Here is a 24,842-nt window from a genome sequence, read left to right as displayed (position 1 = left end):
TGTTTTTGTTGGTAAATGGCTTGTCAAAGTTTTGTCCATCAATGTATTCAGTCACAAAGTCTCTTGTATGTATCCTTGAAAGGTAGCAATAAAAGCCTGTAGCTAGCATTTCCCCCCAAGGATAGCAGCTCTAATCAGCTACAGTTACATTGGTTTCGAAAGGTCACCCAGCATGACGTCAAAGAGAAGAAAACAAAAAGTGTCCATAGAAACTTTGGGGGGAAACTAGCCAGCCTGCCTGCTATACATCTGAGGGGCACTTTACACGACAACACGAAACGGTTGCACTATATCATTTACATGAAAACAGCAAACGCAGACTGTAAACAATTGCTGTAAATTTACAGCAGAATTTCAACAGCATTAACCTGTTATTTATAAAAACAGCATTTAACTGTTAATATAAAAGGCAGTATGTTAAATTACAGTCATTTGCTGTTATGTTACGAAACGGTAATGTTTTTCAAAAATAGCCTACTGAACTTTCCTGTTAATTTACCATCAAACTTGGAAGGGACAACTTGACGTGAGCTGCCTGCATGTGAAGCTTTTACAATTTTCTTCATTAATCCTCATCCATCCACATCTTAACTAATAAGTGTTGTTTACTTTATATCCTCTGGTTAAGTTTACTTAAAGTTGAGTTATATCTACTTGGAAATGGAAAGTGCAGTTAACGTAATTAAACCAAGTTAGTCTTACTTAACTGAAGAGTTGTGTTTACTCAGTAGAATGAAGGAAACAGATTGCCTTAGATAAATCAAGTAAGCACAACAAAGTGTATTGTAGGGACGCCCCCTTTCCCACAATGACTTGCACTGGACTTAACGTTTGTTATGTTGCTATTTGCACCTTCAGTGAAGGGGATGTTTCATTCCATTACCTGACTATGCATTTTGTTGAAATAAATCATTTCAGTGTGAACTAACTGTTATTTTTTGGTTATAACAAAACGGTTTGTGGACATCTTAAGCCAGATCCCTAGTTCAACTCAGGAGACAATGTACAATAGAAATGAATCATTCCATTGAATTTGATATATTGTAACAAGTGAAAGCTGCTCTCTATGTTTAGCATTTGAACAAATAGGGGACATAGTAAACGTATATATGGAATGAAACACATCTGCCCAATGAAATATAACATCCCCTTCGCTCATGGTGCAAACAGCAAAATAACAAACATTTAGTCCAGGTTCATCCCTTTTTTTCATTAACAGTATAATCCTGTCAATTTTAGTGACAGTAAAATAATGTTAATTTAACAGTATTAAAATGGCAACCCTGCTGCCAGTTGATTAATGTTTTTTTACAGGGAAATTTCTAACAGTGCAGGCATGAAACCGCAGGTTTTTGAGATCACCTCCCAGGTTTTGGTTTCTTGTAAACACTGAAACCATTTCCCCTGGTAACGCTGACGTCACGGCTCCACTTCACATATGCGTAGTCTATGGTTTACAAGTTTACAAGAAACCAAAACCGTTGTGTTTTCCAAAAAATCCTCCCTGGGAGGTGAAATCAAAAACCTGCGGTTTCATGCCTGCGTTTGCTGTTTTCATGTAAATGATATAGTGCAACCGCGAGAATATTTTTGCGTATGCACCGTTTCGTGTTGTCGTGTAAAGTGCCCCTATAACATTTGCTGTCAAAATACCCACACGCGAGTTATAAAGTTAGAAGACAACATAACATGCACGGTGTCTCCGCGGCACCATCACTGTGATCAGCGGAGAGTGTCGTGCAGGGCTCAAATATAACACTCGCCAATTTAGTCTAAGCGATTAGTAAGTTATTGAGACCACCGGCCACTTTGTCTGGGGAAAGCTTTGTGCTCTGCCGGTTTTTCTAGCCAAATAAACGTGTATAGCTTCTATATGCCAGGGACACGGCTCTCTCTACATTAAAAAACACTATCCATAGTTCAGCGCGCAGCGGTTAAGTTACTGTTCAACAAAAGGAGCATTGAGGCTACGGCTTCACAGTAAAAGCATTTCACTGGCTAAACATTAATAGCATTTCACTGGACAAACGTGAGTCGACTTTTATTTTGAAGTACGCCTAACAGGAAAGTAGCCGCTCACAAAGCCCCTTCACTATCAGCATGTCTTCTGTTTTCACGAGTTCAATGCGGTGAAATAAGAGGACAGAAAGCTTGTCATTTGCAATACTTGTAACCCCAAGCTTACACCAACCGCTTTATGAACGTTAGTGGCATTAATTTTCGGTTACAGTAAGGTTTTATGCATCAAATTGTACCGGAAGAGCTATCTACTAGGCTGTGTCACCGCTGACTATTGGCTTGGCATGCGTACTACAGCGATTTCGTCCCATTTCCTCTGAAAACATGTGTACGAGTGAGGATGTCAGATAAATTGTGTCTGAACGGGGGGGTTTTTTTTTAAACCAAAAACGGGAAAACTGTCACGTTTTCACCATGTAAAGTGCCCCTGAATAAACACACTGTCCATGCAGACAGCCCCCTGCGGTTTCTCTGGTCAGCCTGCCCCTCCCATGTTTACAATATCAATGTATGCATATTTGAACTGTCTGCCTCTCAGCCTGTCTCTCCTCCAACCCCACTGTAATGTAATTTAGACGTCTCCACCCCACCCCCCCTGGGGAGCCAATGGTCCTTAAATGTGTGATGATTTTAAGGAAACGGCGTCACTCTTAGCAAGATACCCTCGTGTATATGGCCACTAGTGACCCCTCCGGAGGAACCCTTGCTATTTTGAAATAAACCTTTTGCTTTTAACACTGTATCATCTGCTTTTTATCACGACAATACTTATCTTAAGCAACTTCTCTGCTGTCCACCAGTTTGCTCAGGATGTTATTAATTTGTTTCTTGACCAACTTTTATTTTTTATTTTCAGCAAGGTTTCACAAAATAGTATATGGGTATTCTAGACCATAAGTAAAGTGTTAAAGCTATAGTGCGTTACTTGTTGCCCCCATGAGGAATTCTGAGTAATTACAACAACACTGTCAATGCATCTCCATAACGTAAGCCTTTGGTGATCGCGCATGGATTTTAATCCTGGGTTTTTAGTCCAGGTTTTTATCTCAGCAGTAAAATCAACAACCGAAACATTTCGTGGGCGCTTCTTGAGCTCCTGCACATGTGTCGATTGGCCACACCAGTTTGTAAATTACTGAGAAAAACTGAGAGTGTTTTTTGGAGCTGATGGGCTTAATCAACTTTGAATAAACTAATTTGGCAATAGCTTGAACGTATACGACATTCATTTATATGAAAAAGTTACGAACTATAGCTTTAAGATGATTACACGTCAAAAGCAAGTAACAAACATTTCCGAGCCCCATTGTAAGACTACAGGCAGTAGGTTTTTCTGTGGATTATTCAATTAAAAAAGCATAGTGCTCTCCTGTCCAGGTAAGAGGTGTACTAAAGCCAAGTCATTCAGGCAGAGTAGAAAAACAGACGGAGAGAGACAGAGAGCCTGAGTGCTCCAGTATCTGATTGGATACTGATTTAAGGAGGGGAAGTCAAAACAGGAGCAGGTCCTACTTAGCAATCTTTAGAGAACATGATAATGCTACTGTTTCCTGAGCAGAAGAAGAAAAACTAAGGTAGAAACTAAGCTCCAGCACTGTAACTACAGGAAGATTTGGCATCTGGTTTTCAAGGCCGCAACGTGAGGGCTCTGTGAGTTTTGGATTACTGGTGTGAGAGAGTGCATTCATCGCTTCCCATCAAAAGGCTGCTTTGTTCGGCCAAAGCGTCCCCTTTTTCTGTGTGTGTACACAGCCAGGGTTACGCTCTGGGTTTCACACTCCCCTTTGATATTCTCCATCTCCCTGAGGTTTCACTCTCACTCTCTCTCTCTGACACACACAGGAACGACACATTACCTTACAGTACATGTATGTTGGGCTGAAATATGTGAGCTATGTCCCTGTGTACACAGAATAGTGTTTGAGTAAATAACTTTGGTATGTTATAAACCTTAAAATATATGTAACATCCGTCACATCATTTTTAGGTTCTACTTGAGTGCTAGAATAAAATACAACAGTTGTAATTGTGTAAAATAAACAGGGATTATGCTTTTATAGTTATACTTTTCCCCAGTCATTTAAACTATCTATTCTCTCTCTGTTTATAAAGACTGAATTGGAAATTGTCCAGTAAAAGTATGAATTCATTTTACTAATTAGTATTTACTATATTGAACAATGACATTCTCTACTATTAAGTATAAAATCCACGTGAGTGTCTTGAAATCCCATTGGGTTGGGGTTTCTTAAACATAAGAACAATCAGCTTGATTTGTAATTGGTTTGAGTCATATTGATCAAAAACCTGACGTTTGCATTAAAAACCATTGTGGTCCTTCACCCCTTTTTACCTTGTAGCCCATGACTATTGTCCCCTGTCATCTCTTTATTTTTCTCTACATCTCTGTTGCTCAAATTTAGTAAAGAATTGCACAAAACATAAGCTTCAAGAGGTGTGTGATGACCTACTGTTCATGTAAAAGAGGGAACATTTACCTGCAGGTGCATTGAGGTGAATCGTTTCCATGGGACCAATGAAGGCGTAACGCATTCCTAGCCCCTCTGACATCACCAGATCAATATCCTTGACGGAGATAATGCCATCCTGATGGAGTAAGAGAAAAAAAAGACGGTTAAGAGCAGCTCATTTAATGTACATAATCTACCTACGTAAAAGGGGTAAATCAGGCAGTTGGTAAATGTATGACTGTACCTCCCTACGTCAGCTTTAGCATAGAGGGTAACTTCTGTAGCCCCTATGAGTAATTACAGCAACACTGTCGGTGCATCTACGCATCTACGTTATCTAAGATAAGCCTTCGTGATCGCACATGGATTTTATTCCTTTTGCTGTATGCCCAGATTCTTTCTCAGCAGTAGAATCCACGACTGAAACATTTCTTAGGCGCTTCTTGAGCTCCTGTACCAGTACCAGGGGGTGACACCAGTTTGTAAACGCTGCCATACTGAGAAATACATAGAGTTTTATGGAGCTGATAGGCTTAATCAACTTTGTGTCAACTCGTTTGGCAATGGCTTGAATGTAACCACCATTCATGAAAAAGTTACATACTGTAGCTTTCAAGGCATACGCTTCCATTATCTGTCAGTGCAGTTTAAATAGCTAACAAGTTAATCCTGAGAGGTCTGACAAGTGTTTTCTATGATCCCAGGTGGTTGGATTGGAGGGTTTTGGTGCCATCAACCATCAAACAATGCGACTGCAACAACTGCAACTCAAAACTATTTAGGATGTAATAAATAGGATATCTTCCTCTGCAGTTCAACAAAGTCATGACTTTTTACCCCCTAAGTAGGGTTTTGGACCAACCAAATTCCCTTTGATCCCATCAGACTACTCCCAGTCCCAACATATAAAGTTTCCCTAATCAGCCAATTCTGTGTCCTCAGGATTATGGAGGCAGTATCGTGATTCGAGGGGCTGGGGATGGAAGGATGGATGGATGGATAAAAGGAAAGACAGAGGGAGTAGTTCAGGTATCTTTGGGTTACAGATATCTATTGGCCGAGCGCGGAGGAAATCAAAGCTTGGGTACTGATACAGAGAGTAGGGTGAGCAAGAGGAGAGGGACAGGGTCGCCATTGTTTGGGTCCAGTGTCCCAACAACGGGCCTGTTATCTGAGCAAAGCGGGGCGGTGGGTGGGGTCTTTTCTCCACGGTAATCACTGGAGGCAACCAGCCGATTTCTCAGCCGCTCTGCTTTCCAACGCTGGCGCTGACTCAACCATTTTCTGTGTGTGTGTGTGTTTGGTTTGGGGGGAGGGTTCCCCGTTATGTAAGGACAATCACAAGGCCACTGTCAGGCCTCATTGCCCAATACTGAACTTTTGAGGAGAAGCACAGGTGTTACGAATAGCATTAAAGGTGGAGTCATCAATTCTTTAGAATGGTTGTGTCAAAATCACCTTTTGTCAAAATCAGTGAATATCTCCACACAATCTGCTACCTTTCCATACTCTGTGTGTGCTGAAAAAAATCTGGTGTCAATAGAAAGCCTAGGCTCTGTAGTGTAAACTGGTATATAAAAAAAGGATATGTAAACACAGGGGAACCATCGTACCTAGAACATGCCCGTTTACAGAGCCTAGGCTGTGTATTGACATTGGATATTTCTTTCAGCGCACGCACAGTACAGACAGGTAGTGGATCGTAAGGATATCGTACTGATTTTGACAAAAAGTCATTTTGACTACAAGCATTCTCCAGAATGGCTTACTCCACCTTTAACACTGGCTCTGATCTACTGTACTTATGTGGTAGTCATGACAGGGATTCCATGAAATTGAAGCATCTAAATGGTATTTAGTCATGAATAATTTCATTATTTAGACATGCTTTTCCTACTGGGACATGTCAATAGGTCTTGAGTGAAAAAGATCTCTGGCTTCTTCCATAATGGACTCTCCTTTTCTATCTCTTCCCTTTAAACGTCAGAGCTGAGACAGATTGCAAAAAGTCAGTGACACAAATGTGCAAATCGAAGTTCAACTAGTGAATTCAATGCAAAGGAAGGATTGGGTTGCTGCTTCAAATAAAATGTAATGATTCTAAGCCCAAATTTTACTGCTATAAAGGATGGTATTACACATGAATCTGTCCTTGTTCCCCTAACATTTTCTTTACAGTAATGTACATGAACTGCTTTCACTATTGAAGCTTCTACTAAGATACCAACCCTGTTCAGTTACTTCTTGTTGTTCTTACCATTGTTGAGTCTCATTGCCGATGATTCAGATTCTAACAATGCCTCAGGAGCGTGAGACATATACGACTCACTCATAAAAAAAACATTGTGTGAATCGATAATTATTATGCGTGTGTCACTTTAAGCTGCATTGTGAACTCTGGAGCATCCCTCTTTTGTATGAGTAGATGGAACGGTAGTAAACGGCAGTTAAAGTAAAACATTTTTTAAAGTAGCAATTAAACACAATTCAACATTGGCTTAAATAATGTAGACAGGTGTGTTATATTGTAAGGAAAAAGAAGGGCTCTGATGCAGAGGCATTGTCAGTGTTCTTCATTAAAATAGTACCGCATAATAATACCTCATACCGTATCTGAAAGGCAAACCCATGCTATACTGTGTTTGGGGCTTTAATAGCTTCTACATTACTGCACAGCTTCTGGTGCCTTTTAAATCAACCAAAAATGTTTTTTAACTGTTCCATGATTGAGTCGAGTGGGTAAGGGAGATAGATAGTACCAGCTCCAAAGCTTTTGGAATAGCCTTCTACTATCAATGAAATGCTTCCCTTCTACTTATACCTTTAAGACAAAGCTCAAGAGATATGTTGTGGTGTTTGACTGCTTATAGTATTTTTTTTTATCTTAGTAGCTATATTATTCTCCTTTTATGTCACTATGACATGAGACAGATTTCAGAGTTGCACTGTGGACGTTGCAATTATAAAAAGGTATGCACCCTCTGTTTGGCATTTTTTCTTGAAACAGGTGCTCAACAATATTTGTAATTTGTAAATTTGTCATTTGTAAATTTTTAATCTGGATACATTTTCAACTTTCTGACACCAATCAAGGTATTTATTGACACATTGGTAATTGTTTAGGGACCTTATTTTAATTTGATCCACTTTGAATAATTAGTATGTAACGTCCATGTAGTTGAATTGTAGAAAGAAGTCAGATGGAACCCAAGCACATAAAACCAAACCCGTAAGGCGTAGACGTTGAGTAGTGTCAAGGAGTGGCAGTTTTATGATTGCTGAGTGACAGTTATCATTTTCTCGTACTCGTGTACAAGACAACTTGGTGCCATTGAGACCATGAAAAAATTCAAAGTTAACCTGGAATGAACAAGTTCCTAACTGAAACACACACACATTAAAAAAAATATTAAGATCCTCTCTGACCTTTTGTGAGTTGGGTAACATTGATTTCCGTAACCTGTATCTTGAGGAAGCAGCTTTCACAAGAAAACATAATAACACCTGCAGTTGAGGGAAATGCCTGTGGAATTATCATATTATAAATCAGGTTCTGACTGGAACATCTTCACTAAAAAAACACATTGACACACACACAACCATTAAAGCAGCTCCGAGTAACATTTAAATATCTTTTAAACAGCCTCATGTTTCCTCACATAATCATAAATTACCTTTAACAGCAAACGAGACCATCAGTGCAAAGAAAGACGTTTTTATATAGTTTTTATTACTGCGTTTGGTCTGGTCGCACACCCAGTCCGATTTTCGGTTCACGCGTGCATGCTCTATGGTCTCATATCCGTATTGGTCGCAGATTTCAGTTTGGTGCAACAACGCGATTTGAGAAGCCTACCCCTCCAGGTGAGGGAAGGGGAGCGGGAGCCTTGTTTGAGACAGTTGTTTGTCGTTATAATGACTGATAACGGGGCTGAACCATCAAAGAAAAAAAAGAAAATGCAATGAAGAAAAGCTAAAAGGGAGAGAAAGGCGGGCGGGAGGGCGTTGCCAAGCAACGTATACACAATTTCACTGGAGCGAACTAGACTCCTAAATGAATGAGCGGTAGCCTACTAAAACAAAGCTTACTTTGCCTCACCAGCATCATCAGATGACCATTATTCATCTGAAATAGTCATTATTTACAACAACATAAACACATTACCTCATCGTGATCCATACTAACTGCCGTCTCTCGTTCATTCGCTTTCTGTGAGGACACAGAGTCTTTCAGCTCCGTGAGAGTTAGGTGACACTGCATCAACTCATTGCAATCAGGTGTGTGTAGCACTGACTGGCATTAGTTGATGCTGTGTCACTAACCACTCTCACAGAGCCGAAAAGAGTCCGGTGCCCTCACACTTACAACACACGGACATGCACTATATTGCTTCCTGATCATTTGAATCTCGCACGCCCGGCACGAGCTAGAAAACAGCTTCACGACAGCTGGCGTCGTAAAAATACTACCGATTTTGTCTAAAGGGGACACCAACGTGCCATGTTACTCGTAGTGGCTTTAACTTATACCTTTGAAACTAACTGTTAGGCTATTTAGGAGTAGGACCTAAATTGAAATAAGGCAATGTAACGAACACTGCAGACATTTGCCATCACTTGTCAACTTTGTATTAATCATTATACACCTTATTTTGGAAAACTCAGTGTGTTTTATACTGCCTTACATTTAAAAAAAGCATTACCGACTAGGATAACTCTGTTTATAACGGCATACTATGTAACTAAGTGTGTCAGAGAAGGGAACATTTTCTAAGGGACATTCTCATAACTGAATAAATAAACATTCTACACAGGAAAATTGGATCCCTGGGACTGTTTAAAGTTAGAACGCTAGCTGCAACAAAACTGATTAACTGTTGTTAACAGCAGCAGGACCCACAGATTTGCTAACAAACATATTCAAGTCTAACATTTGGTTCCAGGTGCCTCAAAATAATTTTGTATTGACTTCAATACTAGGAAGTACGTGTAGAATTTTTTTGTTGTTGTTGTAAACTCACTACAGGCTCTGCAAATGTAATCAAATGCCCCTCCCCTGAAACTGCATAGTGCACCTTTAAGTTAGATCCCCACAAGCTAACCGTCCTGTGTGGGAGACTCCCAGTCAAGACAGAATTCATCAGAACTGGAATATAAATCTGATCCAGCATATTCTGAGAATTCACTTTCCCCTGTTGCTCCCCTCCATCTCCAGTGTAAATCACTTAATTTTAGACACCTGGCAGGGCAGTGGGGTGGAGCTCAGGTCAGCTGCTTCAAACAAGTTAACCTGCTCTTGGCCTTAGAGCAATGCATATTCAAAATCTCTTTTGTCTGCTGGAGACATAAATCAAACCACCCCTGCTGACAACCAATCACCCCTGCTTCTTAGGAAGACTGCAACCCTCTTAGACACATTCCGGTTGAGTAAGGCCATAAGCATCCTATGTGACTTAATTGGAGCCAGGCCCACATACTATGAGAACTGATAGTTACTGCGTTCAGGATTTACCTGTTGATCAACATTGACACCTGGAGCAGTTGAAAGGATAGAAAGGTAATTCCTTTCGGACAGGTTGTCAAGAATTTTTTAAAGAAAATGGCAAAAACATGATTGAAAAACAGCGTGACAAAAATTCTTATCAGTCAGAGAAAAATCACTGAACATATACCAGGGATACCAGAAACACAGCCACTGGTTCTAATGAGAAAGGTAAAAAGCTACAAGGTCAGGTTCCCCTATTAAGAACATATACAAATTAATCTTCCGCAGGTTTACGTGATTGCGAGATTGATTACGCCTTCTACGATTTCAAAATTATCTCTCTATATCTATCTATCTCTCTCTCTCTCTCTCTCTCTCTCTCTCTCTCTCTCTCTCTCTCTCTCTCTCTCTATCTATCTATTATCTAATATCTATTTAAGTGGAGTTGATCGTTGATTTATGTTTGACAGAAGTTGCAGGGGTTGTTGGTTATTTTGCCTCTAGACACTATGTGAGAAGTACAATTTTACCTTACCATTACCTCCCTGTTTTTCCACAGCATGTGAACTAAATGCATGACATGGCAGAACTGAACGATTTCTACGACATTCTTTTGATACATGTGAAGACTTTGCACAGACAGTAACAGCTCTGTAAAGACACATTTAAGTTGTTTCTTCACCTACACATGCCATGACGTTAGACACAAAACACATGTGATCCTGTGTTTTTATCATTGCCTTATTTTCATTTCTACTTCACTGAAAGCAGTTTCATCAGGTGATCGGGTTGCTTTATGATGCACCCAACTGGAGCTCTTTCCCAAACGCAGGCTGACACTTTAACAGCAATGTGGCATTTTCGTCAGCTAGGACCTAAGGGTGCCCTCAGTGATAAGTCTCCTCACCAGGAGCCTCACAAGTTAGTGATCCATGCACACTATGGAATCTCATGTAGATATGAGTCTGAGCTTCCACAGGCCTGTGTGAAGACACAAATAACACACACACTGAATGCATGGATGCTATCTTACAGTCACTATGCAGGAGGGAGTGGTGAAATGCTATTCTCAGTGATCGTTGTCCTTTTCTTGAGTTCAGCATTGACTGAACTAACAAGTGCTTTCACCTGACTTCAGGCCCACTTGGGTCATCAGTGAACAGAGAAGCTCCTCTTGAAACAAAAGGGTCCAGAGTCATTTGAAGAGAGACTGAAAAATCCAAACTATGTCAAGCACAGGACCGTTGCTCCAAGTCATCCAATGCTTTTTTCCAATAATGCCTGTTGCTCTCCACTTGCGAGTATCTAGTCAATCCAACTAACGAAATGCCTGCCCTAATAAGTGGTGTCTTCTGAATGCTGTTACATTACTGTTCATGTCCCAAACCGATGTACCACCAGTAGCAAGACATCCTACTCAAACCATGAATGTCATTGTGAGGTCAATTATAAATTAACTGCGACACAATGGGCTATTTTAAAAAAAATATTTGCAAAGTGTTGTAGGAGGGAGCCTGAGAACTAAGAATTTCATTGCAAATAACAACTTAAGTCATTTCTGCTATAAATTAAATATGAGAAATGAACCAAAATGTTCCATCTCGTGCGGTCTGTCTTCCTGTGACGTATACTGCACTGTTGAACACATGAATGTATTAATACGTTTCCACAGGCCACTGCACAATCCCATCAGGGCTTGTTTGTCCATTTCAAGTAATCATTCAGTTGACTTGTGTTGGAGATGAGTGGAAGATGTTTTGACATCAACAATGCAACAACACACATGCCATAGAGATGAAAAGTTAGCCTGAGGCCTAGTGAGGTTAGGTGGAGGACCATCTGACAAACAACAATCCATGTCAAGTGTGCACCTTGATAGCAGAGCAACTTAACCATTTATTTGCCTGCTGTCAAACTCCAGGAACATCAAGTGAGTTGGGTGTTTAGGTCAGTGAATACAATGAAAACTGCTGGACCTAATTGAGTACCTGGTGAAGTCCTCAAATCTTGTGCCGATCAGCTCTCAGAGGTCTTTACTATTCAATCCTTCCCTGACACATGCCACCGTCCCACCCTGACTCAGGTCGGCTACCATAATCCCCGCCCCTAAAACATTCTACAATGAATAACTGCTTCCATGAATGGATTTTTACTACAGAAAAATTAAAACTTAATACTATTAGGGCTTTTTTAGCAATCACCTAGTAGAATCCACAGAGAGTAATTGTGATTGACAGATTTCTGTCTAGGGGTATACAGTCTTTTGTAGCAACTGAGTTAGCATGTCTTTACTTAAATCTGCCAGCATGTTGTGGTAAAAAGGTGGAAACACTTATATGTAACATGTACATGGAACATATAGTATGTATTTTAAATATGAATCAGCAGTGCTGGTGAGGATCTGAACTTTGACTTAGTTATGTAATTTTAGCTGGAACAGATTGAATATGCGTGATTATTGTGTCTTTTTTTACTTCTCATTTTAAATATTTAAATATGCATCTATAACAGAGTATCGTCATCCTCACCCTGTTGTTAAGCCGCAAGCACTACAAGAATATGATTGGGTTACATTATTGCCCAATAATGACTTTTTAATGAAGAAAAGGCTCTTCAAAAGCTTGTTGATTTAAAAGTCGGCAAGTAAGTAAGTAAGTAAGTAAGTAAGTAAGTAAGTAAGTAAGTAAGTAAGTAAGTAAGTAAGTAAGTAAGTAAGTAAGTAAGTAAGTAAGTAAGTAAGTAAGTAACTAAGTAAGTAAGTAAGTAAGTAAGTAAGTAAGGGTAATCAAAAATCCAAATGAAGGAAATTGAGTTGTTTGTGCACACCCCCTCAGAGTGACTCAATCTTGCACCAACCTTTCCCTTGTTTAAGTCATAAGAAAATTAGGGATGGTGTGATGGGACCTGCAGGAGAAACAAGTGCAGCCATGTCCCTCTACTTTGTCATATCATGCGAAGCAGCAAAAAAAATCTATTCAGGCGTAAATGCACGAGATGGACCAACCCAACAATGAGTGTACCATCAGACATTCACCCTCCTTTATAACTGTAGAGAATCCTTTTAAGGGCGTGAAAAATCATTTAAGTGTAAAGTGCACGAGAAAGAGATTTCTGCTGAGATTTAGACAATCCCTTGTCCCACATTTCCAAAGTAAAATGCCATTATCTTAACAATGTATATTCCTCCTTTTCAACATGTATGTCAGTTTATTTTAACAATACGGTAAACAGTTTTGCTATGTGAGTTATCAATGAAAATGGTCCATTCATAAATAGTATATGTATAAATGTAATCTGGTTCCTGTTTTTTTATATAACTTGTTATGGTGTATTTATTGCTGTTATTTTATCATTCTATCTTATGTTATGAGTTTTGTTAATCTTGATTATTCTCCATCTATTCTCTATCTCTATTTATTTACATAAAGATGGTGTGTAACGGCACCATGTAAACAATAAAAGTGATTATACAGTATTGTATTGTATTGTATTTATTATTCTTTCGGACAATTCCACACAATACACAATTATCTCTTCATGTTCTTAAATAAAGGGATACAAAAATAAATGTTTTCAGCATTTATTTTAGTCAACCTAATGTGACAAGAAGGTGGGAGTTATCTTTTATCACATGATTTTAGGAGGGAAAGGTATATTATCACAGAATAGTATTTTGGTTGGCTTTGAGACACATTTTCAAACATTGTTCTCTGATTGTAGCTTCTAATGACATATAACTATTTCTAACACAAATCTGAATCAGTTACTTCAATGGAACAACCGCGTCTATGAAAACTGGAAAACCTCACATGTTGAGTGTCACACCCATATTGCGGTCGCATGTGTGCCACTCTTCCAAGTTGGGTCTTGATTAAGTCAGATGTAATTATTTGTTTTGATATTTTAAAGTGTTTTTGCCACCTGCAGTTGATCTACCTGTTTTGAGTGAGTGAGTGTGTGTGTGTGTGTGTGTGTGTGTGTGTGTGTGTGTGTGTGTGTGTGTGTGTGTGTGTGTGTGTATGTATGTGTGTGTGGTGGACACGTGATTTTTGTCCATGTGATACAGTTACATACTGTAACCTAGGAGGACAGTTATTTCAGAAACAGGGACAAAATGTGCTGATTTAGTTGTTACACAAATGTCCGACAGAGAAAGAGAATGGATAAAGAGGTAGAAAGGGACACTGATCAATATCGGTCTCTAGGGTTATAATGCCCTCTGTGTGTGTGTGTGTGTGTGTGTGTGTGTGTGTGTGTGTGTGTGTGTGTGTGTGTGTGTGTGTGTGTGTGTGTGTGTGTAGTAGTTATTCATCCCCACAAAGGGCGCAGCTATTTAATTACCGCTTAGACTACTATATTTTAAACTAGTTAACTTTCATCAAAAAGGAAGTTTTATTTGGATTAAATGTCTTAAAATGCATTGTGTGTCACTTATCCACCTCTTACACCTACTCTTGCATTGACTATATAGGTGATCATTCAGCTTACTTCTGACTTGTGATCTGAACAAGTTCTATTTTCAAGAATCAATCAAATAAAAAAACTAAAAATACTCTCACAAAGTGAAGCTAATCTGTTTTGTCAGGTCTGGGTGCGGTTTGATCAGATTTTGCCGAAAGGAAAACGTCATCCAATTCTGATTCAAATTAATCCTGTTAAGTGCATTAAAGGGTGTGGAACAACACCCTTTTCCAGTTAAGCGCTACCCACTTCAAAACAGTGAAGAAGAGCTCACAGGAAAGGAGAATTAGAATGGGAACCAATAATGTTCTAACTCTGCCAGAAAACGGTTAAGTAGTAGTAGTAACTACTTGAGGAAAAATACATTGTCAGGGCATTTAAATCTTGTAAAGTTTTCATATATTCATTTATATGAAAGAAATTATGCTTAATTTCCAGTTGATGGCAATATATGTTTAATTATATTACACTGGTAACAATTAACAATATAATTTAGCCTTGTGTTAAAACAGAATAATGCTGCAATAATGCTGCAATGCAACAAACATAACAATTGTTTGCAATTAACATGTCAATTTCAAATTAGAAAGTATAGAAAATTTAGGACCAATGTTTCTGAATCTCCTACGGATTTATCTGCCCTCATATTATTCTATAAAGAGGGTAATTTGAGGTTATTCTGAGGTCGGTGGCCTGAATCACAATGAAAAGTCCAGTTCAGGTAACAATTGCTGTGACAATCACCGTCCTTATTATCATTCCAACCATTTCTTCCATAAGTGATCTTAATGGTGCCTGTCATCAGAGGCTAAAGATCATTCACTCTCATTATGTTCCTTTTTGGAAGGAAAAGCCTGGAGATTATAGCAGAGGTTAGCTGACAAGGTACTTTCTCTTTCCTGCTTCTATTACAAAACCATCAGCAGCAGTCCTCAGCCAAACAATGCCTTACTGAGACTTGTCCAGGAATAAAAACAAACACACACACACACACACACACACACACACACACACACACACACAAACACACTCTTGTTAGTCTAACGTTATGAGGACCTTAGATGGACCTATAACCTAACACTACAAAAAGTCGTAATGACATACACATTTAAATTTTTTTCCCCGTTGGAAATTCACATTTTGTTATATATAATTTTATCAACATTTAAACATTTGATTTGGAAAAATATATTGGTGCCAAATTCACACTTAAAAAGGTGGAGTCAGCGATTCTGGAGAACGCTTATAGTCACGTCAGTCTTAGGGTGTATTCACACATGCCGTGTTTAGTTCGGTTGAAACAAACTCAGGTGCACTTCCGCCTTCAGTGCGCATCTTTCAAGCAGGTGAGAATACAGCAAACGCACTCGGGGGCGGACCAAAAAAGCGCTCCGAGACCCAGCTGAAGAGGTAGTCTCGGTGCGTTTCCAAACGCAGGAAGCACTGTGACTTTTCTTTTTTAATAAATTGCCGTCAGCTTCACATTATGGGAAAGTGTTGTTGTCGCCATTGTTAGGACGATAAGTTGTGGTTTGACCAGGAGCCCAGAACAATATTTTACATTTGATCTAGATAGAGGACGCGTAAAAATGCTGAATGTGTTCAGCGATCAGATGAAGGAGAGGGGAGCATCTCCCGCACAGTGCCAACAGGTTCACGCTGCGCAAGAAGTGTGTGTTTTAATTTTGCTTCCCATGTATGGGACCGTCAATATTATCCCCGTGTCAGTTTGGAGCTGAACTGCGCCAAACTGACACCCAGCTGATACACAGTTTACTAATCAGCTGAATGTCAGCTTGAGCCTATAATTCTTCTCGCGAGCCGCACGTCCAGCAGCAAAAATACAGTAAAAACTATGTTTCACATCGTAGACTACACGCCACATAATGTGGCATTGTCATAGGGCTTCATATTATAAGTTATAACCATATGAAACAACAATAATTTGATTTTTTTTCTTTATTTATAGGCTAGATGTAGGCCTTTTTATTATTTTTAACCCCATATTATATCAATGATATATTTCGCAGTTTTTACTTTGTTTTTCCTGCTTCCCAGAATGTCTGTCCAATGAATGAATGACCTCAGATCACGTGTGGTTTTGCTTCGTAATGCTGGTTCACTTACAAAAGCGGCAATATGAAAGTGGACCACACTAAACAAAAAAAATCTAAACTCTATTTGGTCTGGACCAAAGCAAGTGAACTAGCGGACTTTCCCTGTGTGAATACACCCTTATAGTCCGCTACTTGTGCGTACTGTCTGCGTGCCGAAAAAAATAATCAATTTTAATACACAGCCTAGGCTCTGTAGATGGACATGTTGCCACCTATGGTGGGCCCCTTTGTCCTTTGTTTAAATACAAGTTTAAAGAGTTTAGGATTTTTACACAGAATGGACAGATAGCGGATCATGAGGAGATATTCACAGATTTTGACAAAAAAGTTATTATGACAACAGACGAAAGTATTCTCCAGAATCGCTGACTCCACCTCTAACTTGCTCTGTTCATTTAGATTTAAGGAGCTTTTGGGGGCGCCCTTAGCTCAGTTGGTAGGGCGTCCCCCCCGGGCCGGGCCCAGCAGCAGACACGGGTTCGATTCCCGCCCGCGGTCGCTCTCTGCATGTCACTTCCCTCTCTGCCCCATTTCACCTCTGTCTCTCTGCACTGTCAAATAAAGCATAAAAATGCCCAAAAAATATATTAAAATAAATAAATAAATAAAGATTTAAGGAGTTTTGTTAAAGGACAGTTTTCCGACAATGTGCTATTCAGTCGAATAAAAACAAACTATGTTTTTACTTTTAGTAACCAATCTTAACCCTAAAACGGCATCTTTCTTTTCTGTAGTGCAATGGGGTCGCTGGACCATATTTTAGGGTATTTTTCAAATAAACCATTAACAACCCAGAGACACTGACCTTGACAAGTCTCCAAGACTCTGCGATAATGGCTGCCTGCACTCTGTTGAGGGCAAAGCCATCGATCTCTTTCCTCAGACAGACGGGTGCCTGGCCAACCTGAAACCAGTGAAATCTGTCATGTCAAAAATGGCAATATCTTCAAAAAGACAATGCTTATGACTACATATGTTAGTAAATAAAATAAATGTTGGTCATTATTTACATGAGGCCTACTGACAACCCTAGTTCACCAGAAGATTAAAACGGAATTGCCTCTTTTCAGGAAGACATTGCAATGCTTTCCAGTTCCAGTTAATTCATCATCTTATGAAATTCAGCTTGTAGAGACGTGCAAGGAATAGTGACTTGCTAAAATCTGTCACCATTGTCTGGTAATCCAGGCCAACAGCTAAATGTATGACTGGATTCACATACTTTGATGATTAAATAATCAAACCTGGAATACAACCAACAAATACATTCATACAGTGAAAATGTTTCCAAGCTAGGATTCCTACCAACACTAAACATACTATATTACTCCAGTCCTGGCCTCCTTTCATATTTTTTAATTTGACCTTTACATCTCCTCTGAAGGTTTTTACATAGTATTGTGTAATTTGTGATCTTTACCTTGGTCATTAGGGCGTGGGTGGCGTCCATGACGTTAGTTGCTGTCTCTGGGTGAGGCACCAGCTCCACCAGTTTGACATAGTAAGGTGGGTTTACCTGGGGATCACAGGACAATCACACATTATACGTTGGGTCCTACACTGTGCCTAGGCATGTTTGTGAAAAGCTTGTAAACTGTAATGTCATTAGGCCTCTTTGATTATGGGAATTTGGACTATATACATACATTTTCTTCATCTTCATTTTAATAATACTAAAATCATACTTCCTCATATAGTTAACCAATTGTTTTTTTCTTAACTTGAATTAAATAATGTAAGTAGAAATGGCATGATGAGGTCATATAATACATTAGTTATTGTATTGGTAAAATCTTAAATATCTATTTTTGACAAAAAAGAAGAGTGTATTGTATTACAACATATACAGTAGTGGTAATAGTAAACTTAGCTTAAGCATCAACTTTAACTGACTGGAACATGTGTCAAAACTATGATTTCACCTTATTAAAGGACAATGGATCATTGTTGGTAGGAGGAACAACTTTACTATGATAACTGATTTACTATGTGAGCATATGTATGTATGTATGTATGTATGTATGTATGTATGTATGTATGTATGTATGTATTAGGGGTGTGCACGTGTACATGTGTACACGAGTAACCGTTTAGTAAATCATAAACGTTTAGGAAAAATCAATAAACGAAAACCGTTTAAAAAAAAAATCTTCAAATTTTAAATGTTCTTTTTTTCAAAGTTTTTAAATATGTTCTGGAGACACGCATTTATTGATTTTACATCACTAATAAACTACTTGGGGAGGATAAAAGCTAGTCTGCCCAATCTGTCTGTCCCTCGGCGTGTGTGAGAGTGTGTGTATAATCGCAAACACACGCACACACACACGGGGAGGCGCCGTTCTCGGGCTCGACTCACAGCCACGGAAGAGTGATGAAAGATAACCTAAAGATTAAAGTTACCCGGTTGACGTGAACTACGCGCGTAAGTAGCCTGAACTTTATAACACCTGTTCAACCTGCATAAACGTGGACATGTAGAAAGCGATAGGCTATATTAATCAGGAAATGAATGAAGCGCGATAATGACGGCGCACATGACAGGCGAACGCGTGTGTGTGTGTGCGCTCGCCTACAGGACGGCGGGCGCACGAGGACAATGACGTCACGGTTAACCGGGTACACGAAAAAAATTCCGTTGTGTACACGGTTAGACATTTTTGTAAACGTTCACACCCCTAGTATGTATGTATGTATGTATGTATGTATGTATGTAGAATTTTTACGACATATCTATTTTTCTTTAACCTTTATTTATACAGGTAAGTCCCATTGAGACCGAAGACTCTTTTGCAAGGGAGACCTGTTCCCATTTACACGTTACCATTCACACACAGATAGCCGGCTAACTATCGACATTCACACGAGGCAAGGTGGGTGAAGTGTCTTGCCCAAGGACACAACAACCATGACACAGGTGACAGGGCGGGAATCGAACCTCCAACCCTTTGATCATCAGCCGACCCGCTCTACCAACTGAGCCACAGTCGCCCCTATTGACAGAATGGATGTGATAAATCAAATGTGTTCGTGTGTCTCTATGATTTCAAAATAAAAATGTATGCAAATAAACATTACAAAATATATTCCCTTGCTGAAAGAGGAAATACAGCTCACCACACAACTCGATTGCAACTGCACATTCACAACCTTTTTTAGCTAAAAATGAAGTACTGACAGAAAGGAACATGAACTGCACTTGTGTGGTGAAAACTAAATCCCTTTCTAAGCTTGGTGGATAAAGGTAACTTAACCTGTCTTTTTAACTTTAATAGATGGGTCAAATTGTATCTTAACATACTGCAAGCCAGTCGGCTTAAAAAAAGACAGGAAAGATTTTGAAAGTCAGCGTAGAAAGTAAAATAAACACCAGTGATATCATGCAAATGTAAGCGCCGCCAGATCTGTCCCAGATTAAAGAGTCATGTCTGTATTATTTCTCTCTATAAATGCAAAAGGATAACAATAGAATCAAATCTAATATAAACGTTGTATTTGACAGTCAGTAGGCTTCACTGCTGTTGTGATAAGGCTGTGGTGTTAGTGTTTTGACTTGAGGTAACTGTTACTAGATCGCTTTCTTCAGGGTCAATCTATAAGCTGAAAAATGTTTCATTTCAAAAGCAACAATATAAATATTGCATAGCCAACTGGGACACTGATAAAGTTTGCTCATTTGCAGATATGCAACAAAACTGCTGACTGTGTTGAGGCATGTCAGTGATGTACATGCTTTGACAAGGACGGAGAATGTGACTGAAGCAGCATTTTCCCAGGGACTCTAACATTTAGCTGTGGTAAAGCTGTGGTTCTACTTATAAAACTGTAGATTGTACAAACATGTCGTGACAAGTCAAAATCTAGCAGGTGGGTTGAGAAGAACATTATAATGGTGGGACATTATGATGTAATGATGACACTGATTTACTATTTGATGTGTTGGAACGACAACGGATTCCGTAGGTCTATAAGAAAAAAGTGGTAAGTTTAACAAGGCGGAATTTGTTTTAATGTTGCTATTATAGTATGACTGTGATGAAGTAAATAGTTCCCATATAGTTCAAGTTCAGTACTGCATTTCTAACATTCAGAAAGTGTCAAATTGGTTGGCCTGCTTCAAACCCTGAGCCAACTGTTGGTGGATCTTTACATTTTTAGCAATTAAAGTGTTCCCAATCAAAAAAATAAATAAAAATAAAATAAAGTAAATAAGTACTTTTATAAAATATGTTTGACTGTTTAATAAAAAGAAGAAGACAAACATGTGTTTATTTATGTGTTCACCCAGAAGTGGACTTTTGCAGACCACCAATGCAGGACAAATGATAGGAGGACAACTTCTAAAATTGCTTCCACTAGCTATAAAGCAGGGGTGTCCAAACTACGGCCCGCGGGCCGCCCGCCTTTTATTGGCCCGCGGCCGATTTTAAAGATATAATGTAATATGGCCCTTTGGAAAAAAAATAAATAAAAATTAAAAAAAAAAATTTTTTGCATTTCTTAGTTAACCCACTAGTGCAGGGTTGTCAAAACTGATTGATTGGCCCGTGGCACATTTTAAAAATATAATGTAATATGGCCCTTTTAATTTTTAAATAATTTAAATGCACTCATTATATTACAGAGAAATATGTCCCAAAAAAGAAAAAGAGCTCCAAGCCCATCCCAGGGGACCCTGCATAACATTTTATTTTAAATTAATATTATTATGGAAAATCCATGTGTCCTTCTCCAATAGCTTCTAATTCATCTGACACAGTGTCTCCATTTTTTTCATACAAAATTCTTCAGCCTCATTTCCCTTTCAAAGTGCACCAGATTCATGCATTTCACTTTAAAAACTTTAAAAAATCTCCCGGGGGGGTATTCCCCCGGACCCCCCTTGGAGGGTCGGGATCTCGGCTGGCTACTATTTTCACCCAGCTGGACATTGGACGCAAAAGCAGAAAACACTGGGTGTATCAATGGCATTTAACAAGAGGGGGAATGTATCTGTTTAATGTGCAAGTAAAGTGTTGCTGTGAAGAAGGATTACAATTTATGAAAACACTATGAAACTAAACATCAGAGCAGCTACATGTCCTGATAAATGTGTTATTTTTGCAAAGTGGCCCGGCCCTTCGTAGATTTTTCTGTATGTGGCCCTCAGTGAAAAAAGTTTGGACACCCCTGCTATAAAAGGTAATGCATCAAAAAGTACATGACTGGAGAATTAAATGGCTTCCTCAGTTTATAGCACTAACCGGATGGGACACGATGCAGCGGCTCCTGCTCTGCACTTTGGAGAAGACGTTGCTTGGCACCAGACAGGAGGTGGAGCTGCTCAGGATGACATCTTTACCCACTAAACGCTCAATGTCCAGGAAGACGCTTTGCTTGACCTCAAGCTGCTCAAATACACACTCCTGGAAAACACGTGCACACATGCATATGAGGTTAAGTGGACACTCGTATAGAAAAACAGAAGGGAGAGAGACATTTACCCAGCTATTATTAGTAATATGTTATATCCCTGCTCCCACTTTTCAAACTTTCCTTTCATTATGAAAACAGTTTTAAATATGATGTACAATAATACAAGTAAGAATATAGTAAATGCTTAACCACTTCCAGTGTACATCATGGCACTACAAAGTTAAACATCTACTGTATATTTGAGTCCTGGTAGAGCACCAGCAACGCATCACAGTTAAAACAGGAATTATCAAAAATAGACTTTAACGTCAGACTATTGTGTTCCCCTTGAGTTTGGCGAATGTACTCTGACCAAAACCACTAAAGGACAGTGAGTGAACATTTTTATCCACTATAATTTAAGTGGATTAATCCTTAAACTTTAACTCTTTGTCATCAAAGGTTATTTGATCATAGTAAAGATGATAAATTATTAAAAAGTTTAGTTTGTTTCTTAGTAAGTGTAAAAATACTAAAATGAATACAATACAATCTACAACTACATATCATCTGTAAATGTACTCTGACAAATGTGTTTAAGGTTGAATTGTTTAATTACTAAATACAACCATTTTGGGTCTCATTAATCTCACAAAATGTTAAAGGTCACATTTTTTAAACCGGATACAACCAGTTTGGGTTTAAACCCTCCAGCAGAGGCTTTGTTGTATTTACTCTGACACATAGTTCCCGAGGAGTGGCCATAAAAAGCCATTGTGAATGTTAAAATGCATTTAAAACTCCATTAATCAATTAACGTTCAGCAGCAACAATGGGCTGGGCAGCATACCTGCAGAATTCAAGCGTAATAAAGTGATGCTCCGCTTGTTAACAAAGCAAGCAAGTAAGAGACTTTTTGTTCCTCAAGAAGTTCTAAAGAAGTTTTTTTTAACTTACATCCTATTCTTTTATAAATGATTTAATCCATATTATATATTTTTTTGGCTGAATGTTTCTTATATTTTTATATGATAAACTTCTTGTATATATTTTTTATATAATTTCTTGAAATGCAATGAATTATTTGACTTTGTAGCAGATCATATACACACAATGTTTTTATCTGTTTCAAGCACTGGGTTATTAAAATGGAAAAACAAGTATCTGGAGAATTGGTACATCCTTTACCGGTTACGTGCACCAAGTATGAGACCATTTAGCGAACAGGCTAGAATTGATTAACGTCAGTCACTATACAAGTTTTTGATACGTTTTGTTACGTGGAAAAACGCATGTATTTGGCTAAAAAGCTGTAATTGATAACAGGATGAAACTTCAGTTGGTGTCATGCTATCAGGAAATGTTGGGGCTAACTATGTGAGCAGGAAAACTTTGCAATTTCCTACTTAGTGTTTCCCTGTTTCTAATAAGTATTCTATTGTTCCTTGTTAGGGGGTGAAGTCAGCGTGCAGTATTGATTTATTTGACCTATCCCTCTGTGATGAAGTGCACTATTGTCTGCTTTAACAGAGTCATGGTGACGTACAAGAGATTTTCTTGGCTTGAAAAAAGAATGTTACTTTCCCTGATATTTGAAGTAACCGTGTTAAACGTGAAAAGGTGAGGATCAACAAGTATCTATTGTTTAGTCTGTGTTCGTGCTCTTAGCTTGACAAAGACTAGATGAGTGACTTGGTGTAAAGTGCCAAGTAAAAATGCCATGTAATGATTTCAACAGCAGGGCCACACCTGTCATAGTCTCCCACATCCAGACCAAACTACAGCTAGTATACAAACACCTTATAATACCTCATAACAACATCCTCCGGAAACCCTTTGTCAATGTAAAGCTCTCTCTTGGTTAGTTTTTACTTGTTTTTGTTAAAAACAACTCATGAAACGTGAAAATATTTCCAGAGTGCTGTAATATGTTCAGTCTTTGATCAAATAGGGCCAAAACAAGGATCTCTGATTAACAAAAAAAGTATAAGGTTATATTGCCCAAACAGAAGTGCATTTTAATGCTGTGATGCCTCATAATTGGTCATGACGACCTTGGTTGACAGGCATGTTGTATCACAAATAACATTATATTCAGTAATAAATCTGTAATATAATAATCTGAAAAATACATTCTTAAATCCAAAACTTGCATTACTTTCTACCGATCCACATTAGTATTATAGTAAAAGCAGTGAAAGAAATTAAGAAATTTAGCCTAAAAGAGGTTCCCTTTCGAAATAGTAGCTGCTTAAAACATTGGTGCATTACAGATTGCCAAATTGATCATGTGGATGACATTTAGTCATAAATCATTATGAGATGTCTGTTATGGTTTATTTAAAATTTTCATAAGTGGTGTCTCAGGTGTCATTCTGTATGTGGGACAAATGAACCAATGGTGTTGCGCCCCCCTGAGGATAATCAGTGTAGTGTTTAACAGAACATGCTGTACTTGAGATTCTGGGAATCGCTCCAACATTTGATATTTGTTGCATGACTTAATGCTTGTGAAGCATCGATAAACTAATGAACAAACCAACAATACTGCTTTCCCATTTGGTCACGCACAATGATTGTTGAAAAACGCAAATGTGAGATGGACGGACAAATGAATCATGAGAGGCAAAACTATATTGATTTATTCATCCTCACACACACGCACACGCTGGTGCTGAGACTAGTTTAGTGTGTCACCTGGACAAAGAAAGCTCCCTCCAGTGCCTGAGCCAGGTCATCGTAACTGCTGACCAAGGCGATCTGCTGTGTGGCGGTTAACTCTCCTCTCAGCATGTGGGCTTCCTCCAGCTCCTCCATCTGTTTCCTGAGGCAAACAGACATTTCACTCTCTCTCACACACAAACACACACTTTCTCCAAAGACTTTGCATGAAAC

The 24,842-nt window shown here is 38.8% G+C and overlaps 1 protein-coding gene across 1 annotated transcript in view; it reads right to left on the bottom strand.

Moving 5' to 3' along the window:
- cryl1 (crystallin, lambda 1) overlaps positions 1–24,842 on the bottom strand; it is a 33,416-nt gene that overhangs the window by 4,568 nt on the left and 4,006 nt on the right. The window contains exons 3-7 of the mRNA XM_080038753.1: positions 24,645–24,771; positions 21,797–21,958; positions 17,974–18,069; positions 17,359–17,457; positions 4,518–4,626 (exon numbers count right to left, since the gene is read on the bottom strand). Of these exons, the coding sequence (XP_079894879.1) occupies positions 4,518–4,626; positions 17,359–17,457; positions 17,974–18,069; positions 21,797–21,958; positions 24,645–24,771 (593 nt within the window). The remainder of the gene's footprint in view (positions 1–4,517; positions 4,627–17,358; positions 17,458–17,973; positions 18,070–21,796; positions 21,959–24,644; positions 24,772–24,842) is intronic.

Source organism: Ammodytes marinus (genome assembly GCF_949987685.1).
Source record: "Ammodytes marinus genome assembly, chromosome: 12".
Classification (NCBI taxonomy): domain Eukaryota; kingdom Metazoa; phylum Chordata; class Actinopteri; order Uranoscopiformes; family Ammodytidae; genus Ammodytes; species Ammodytes marinus.
Note: the sequence above shows the minus strand (reverse complement) of the source record. Positions and strands in the feature narration are given on the sequence as shown.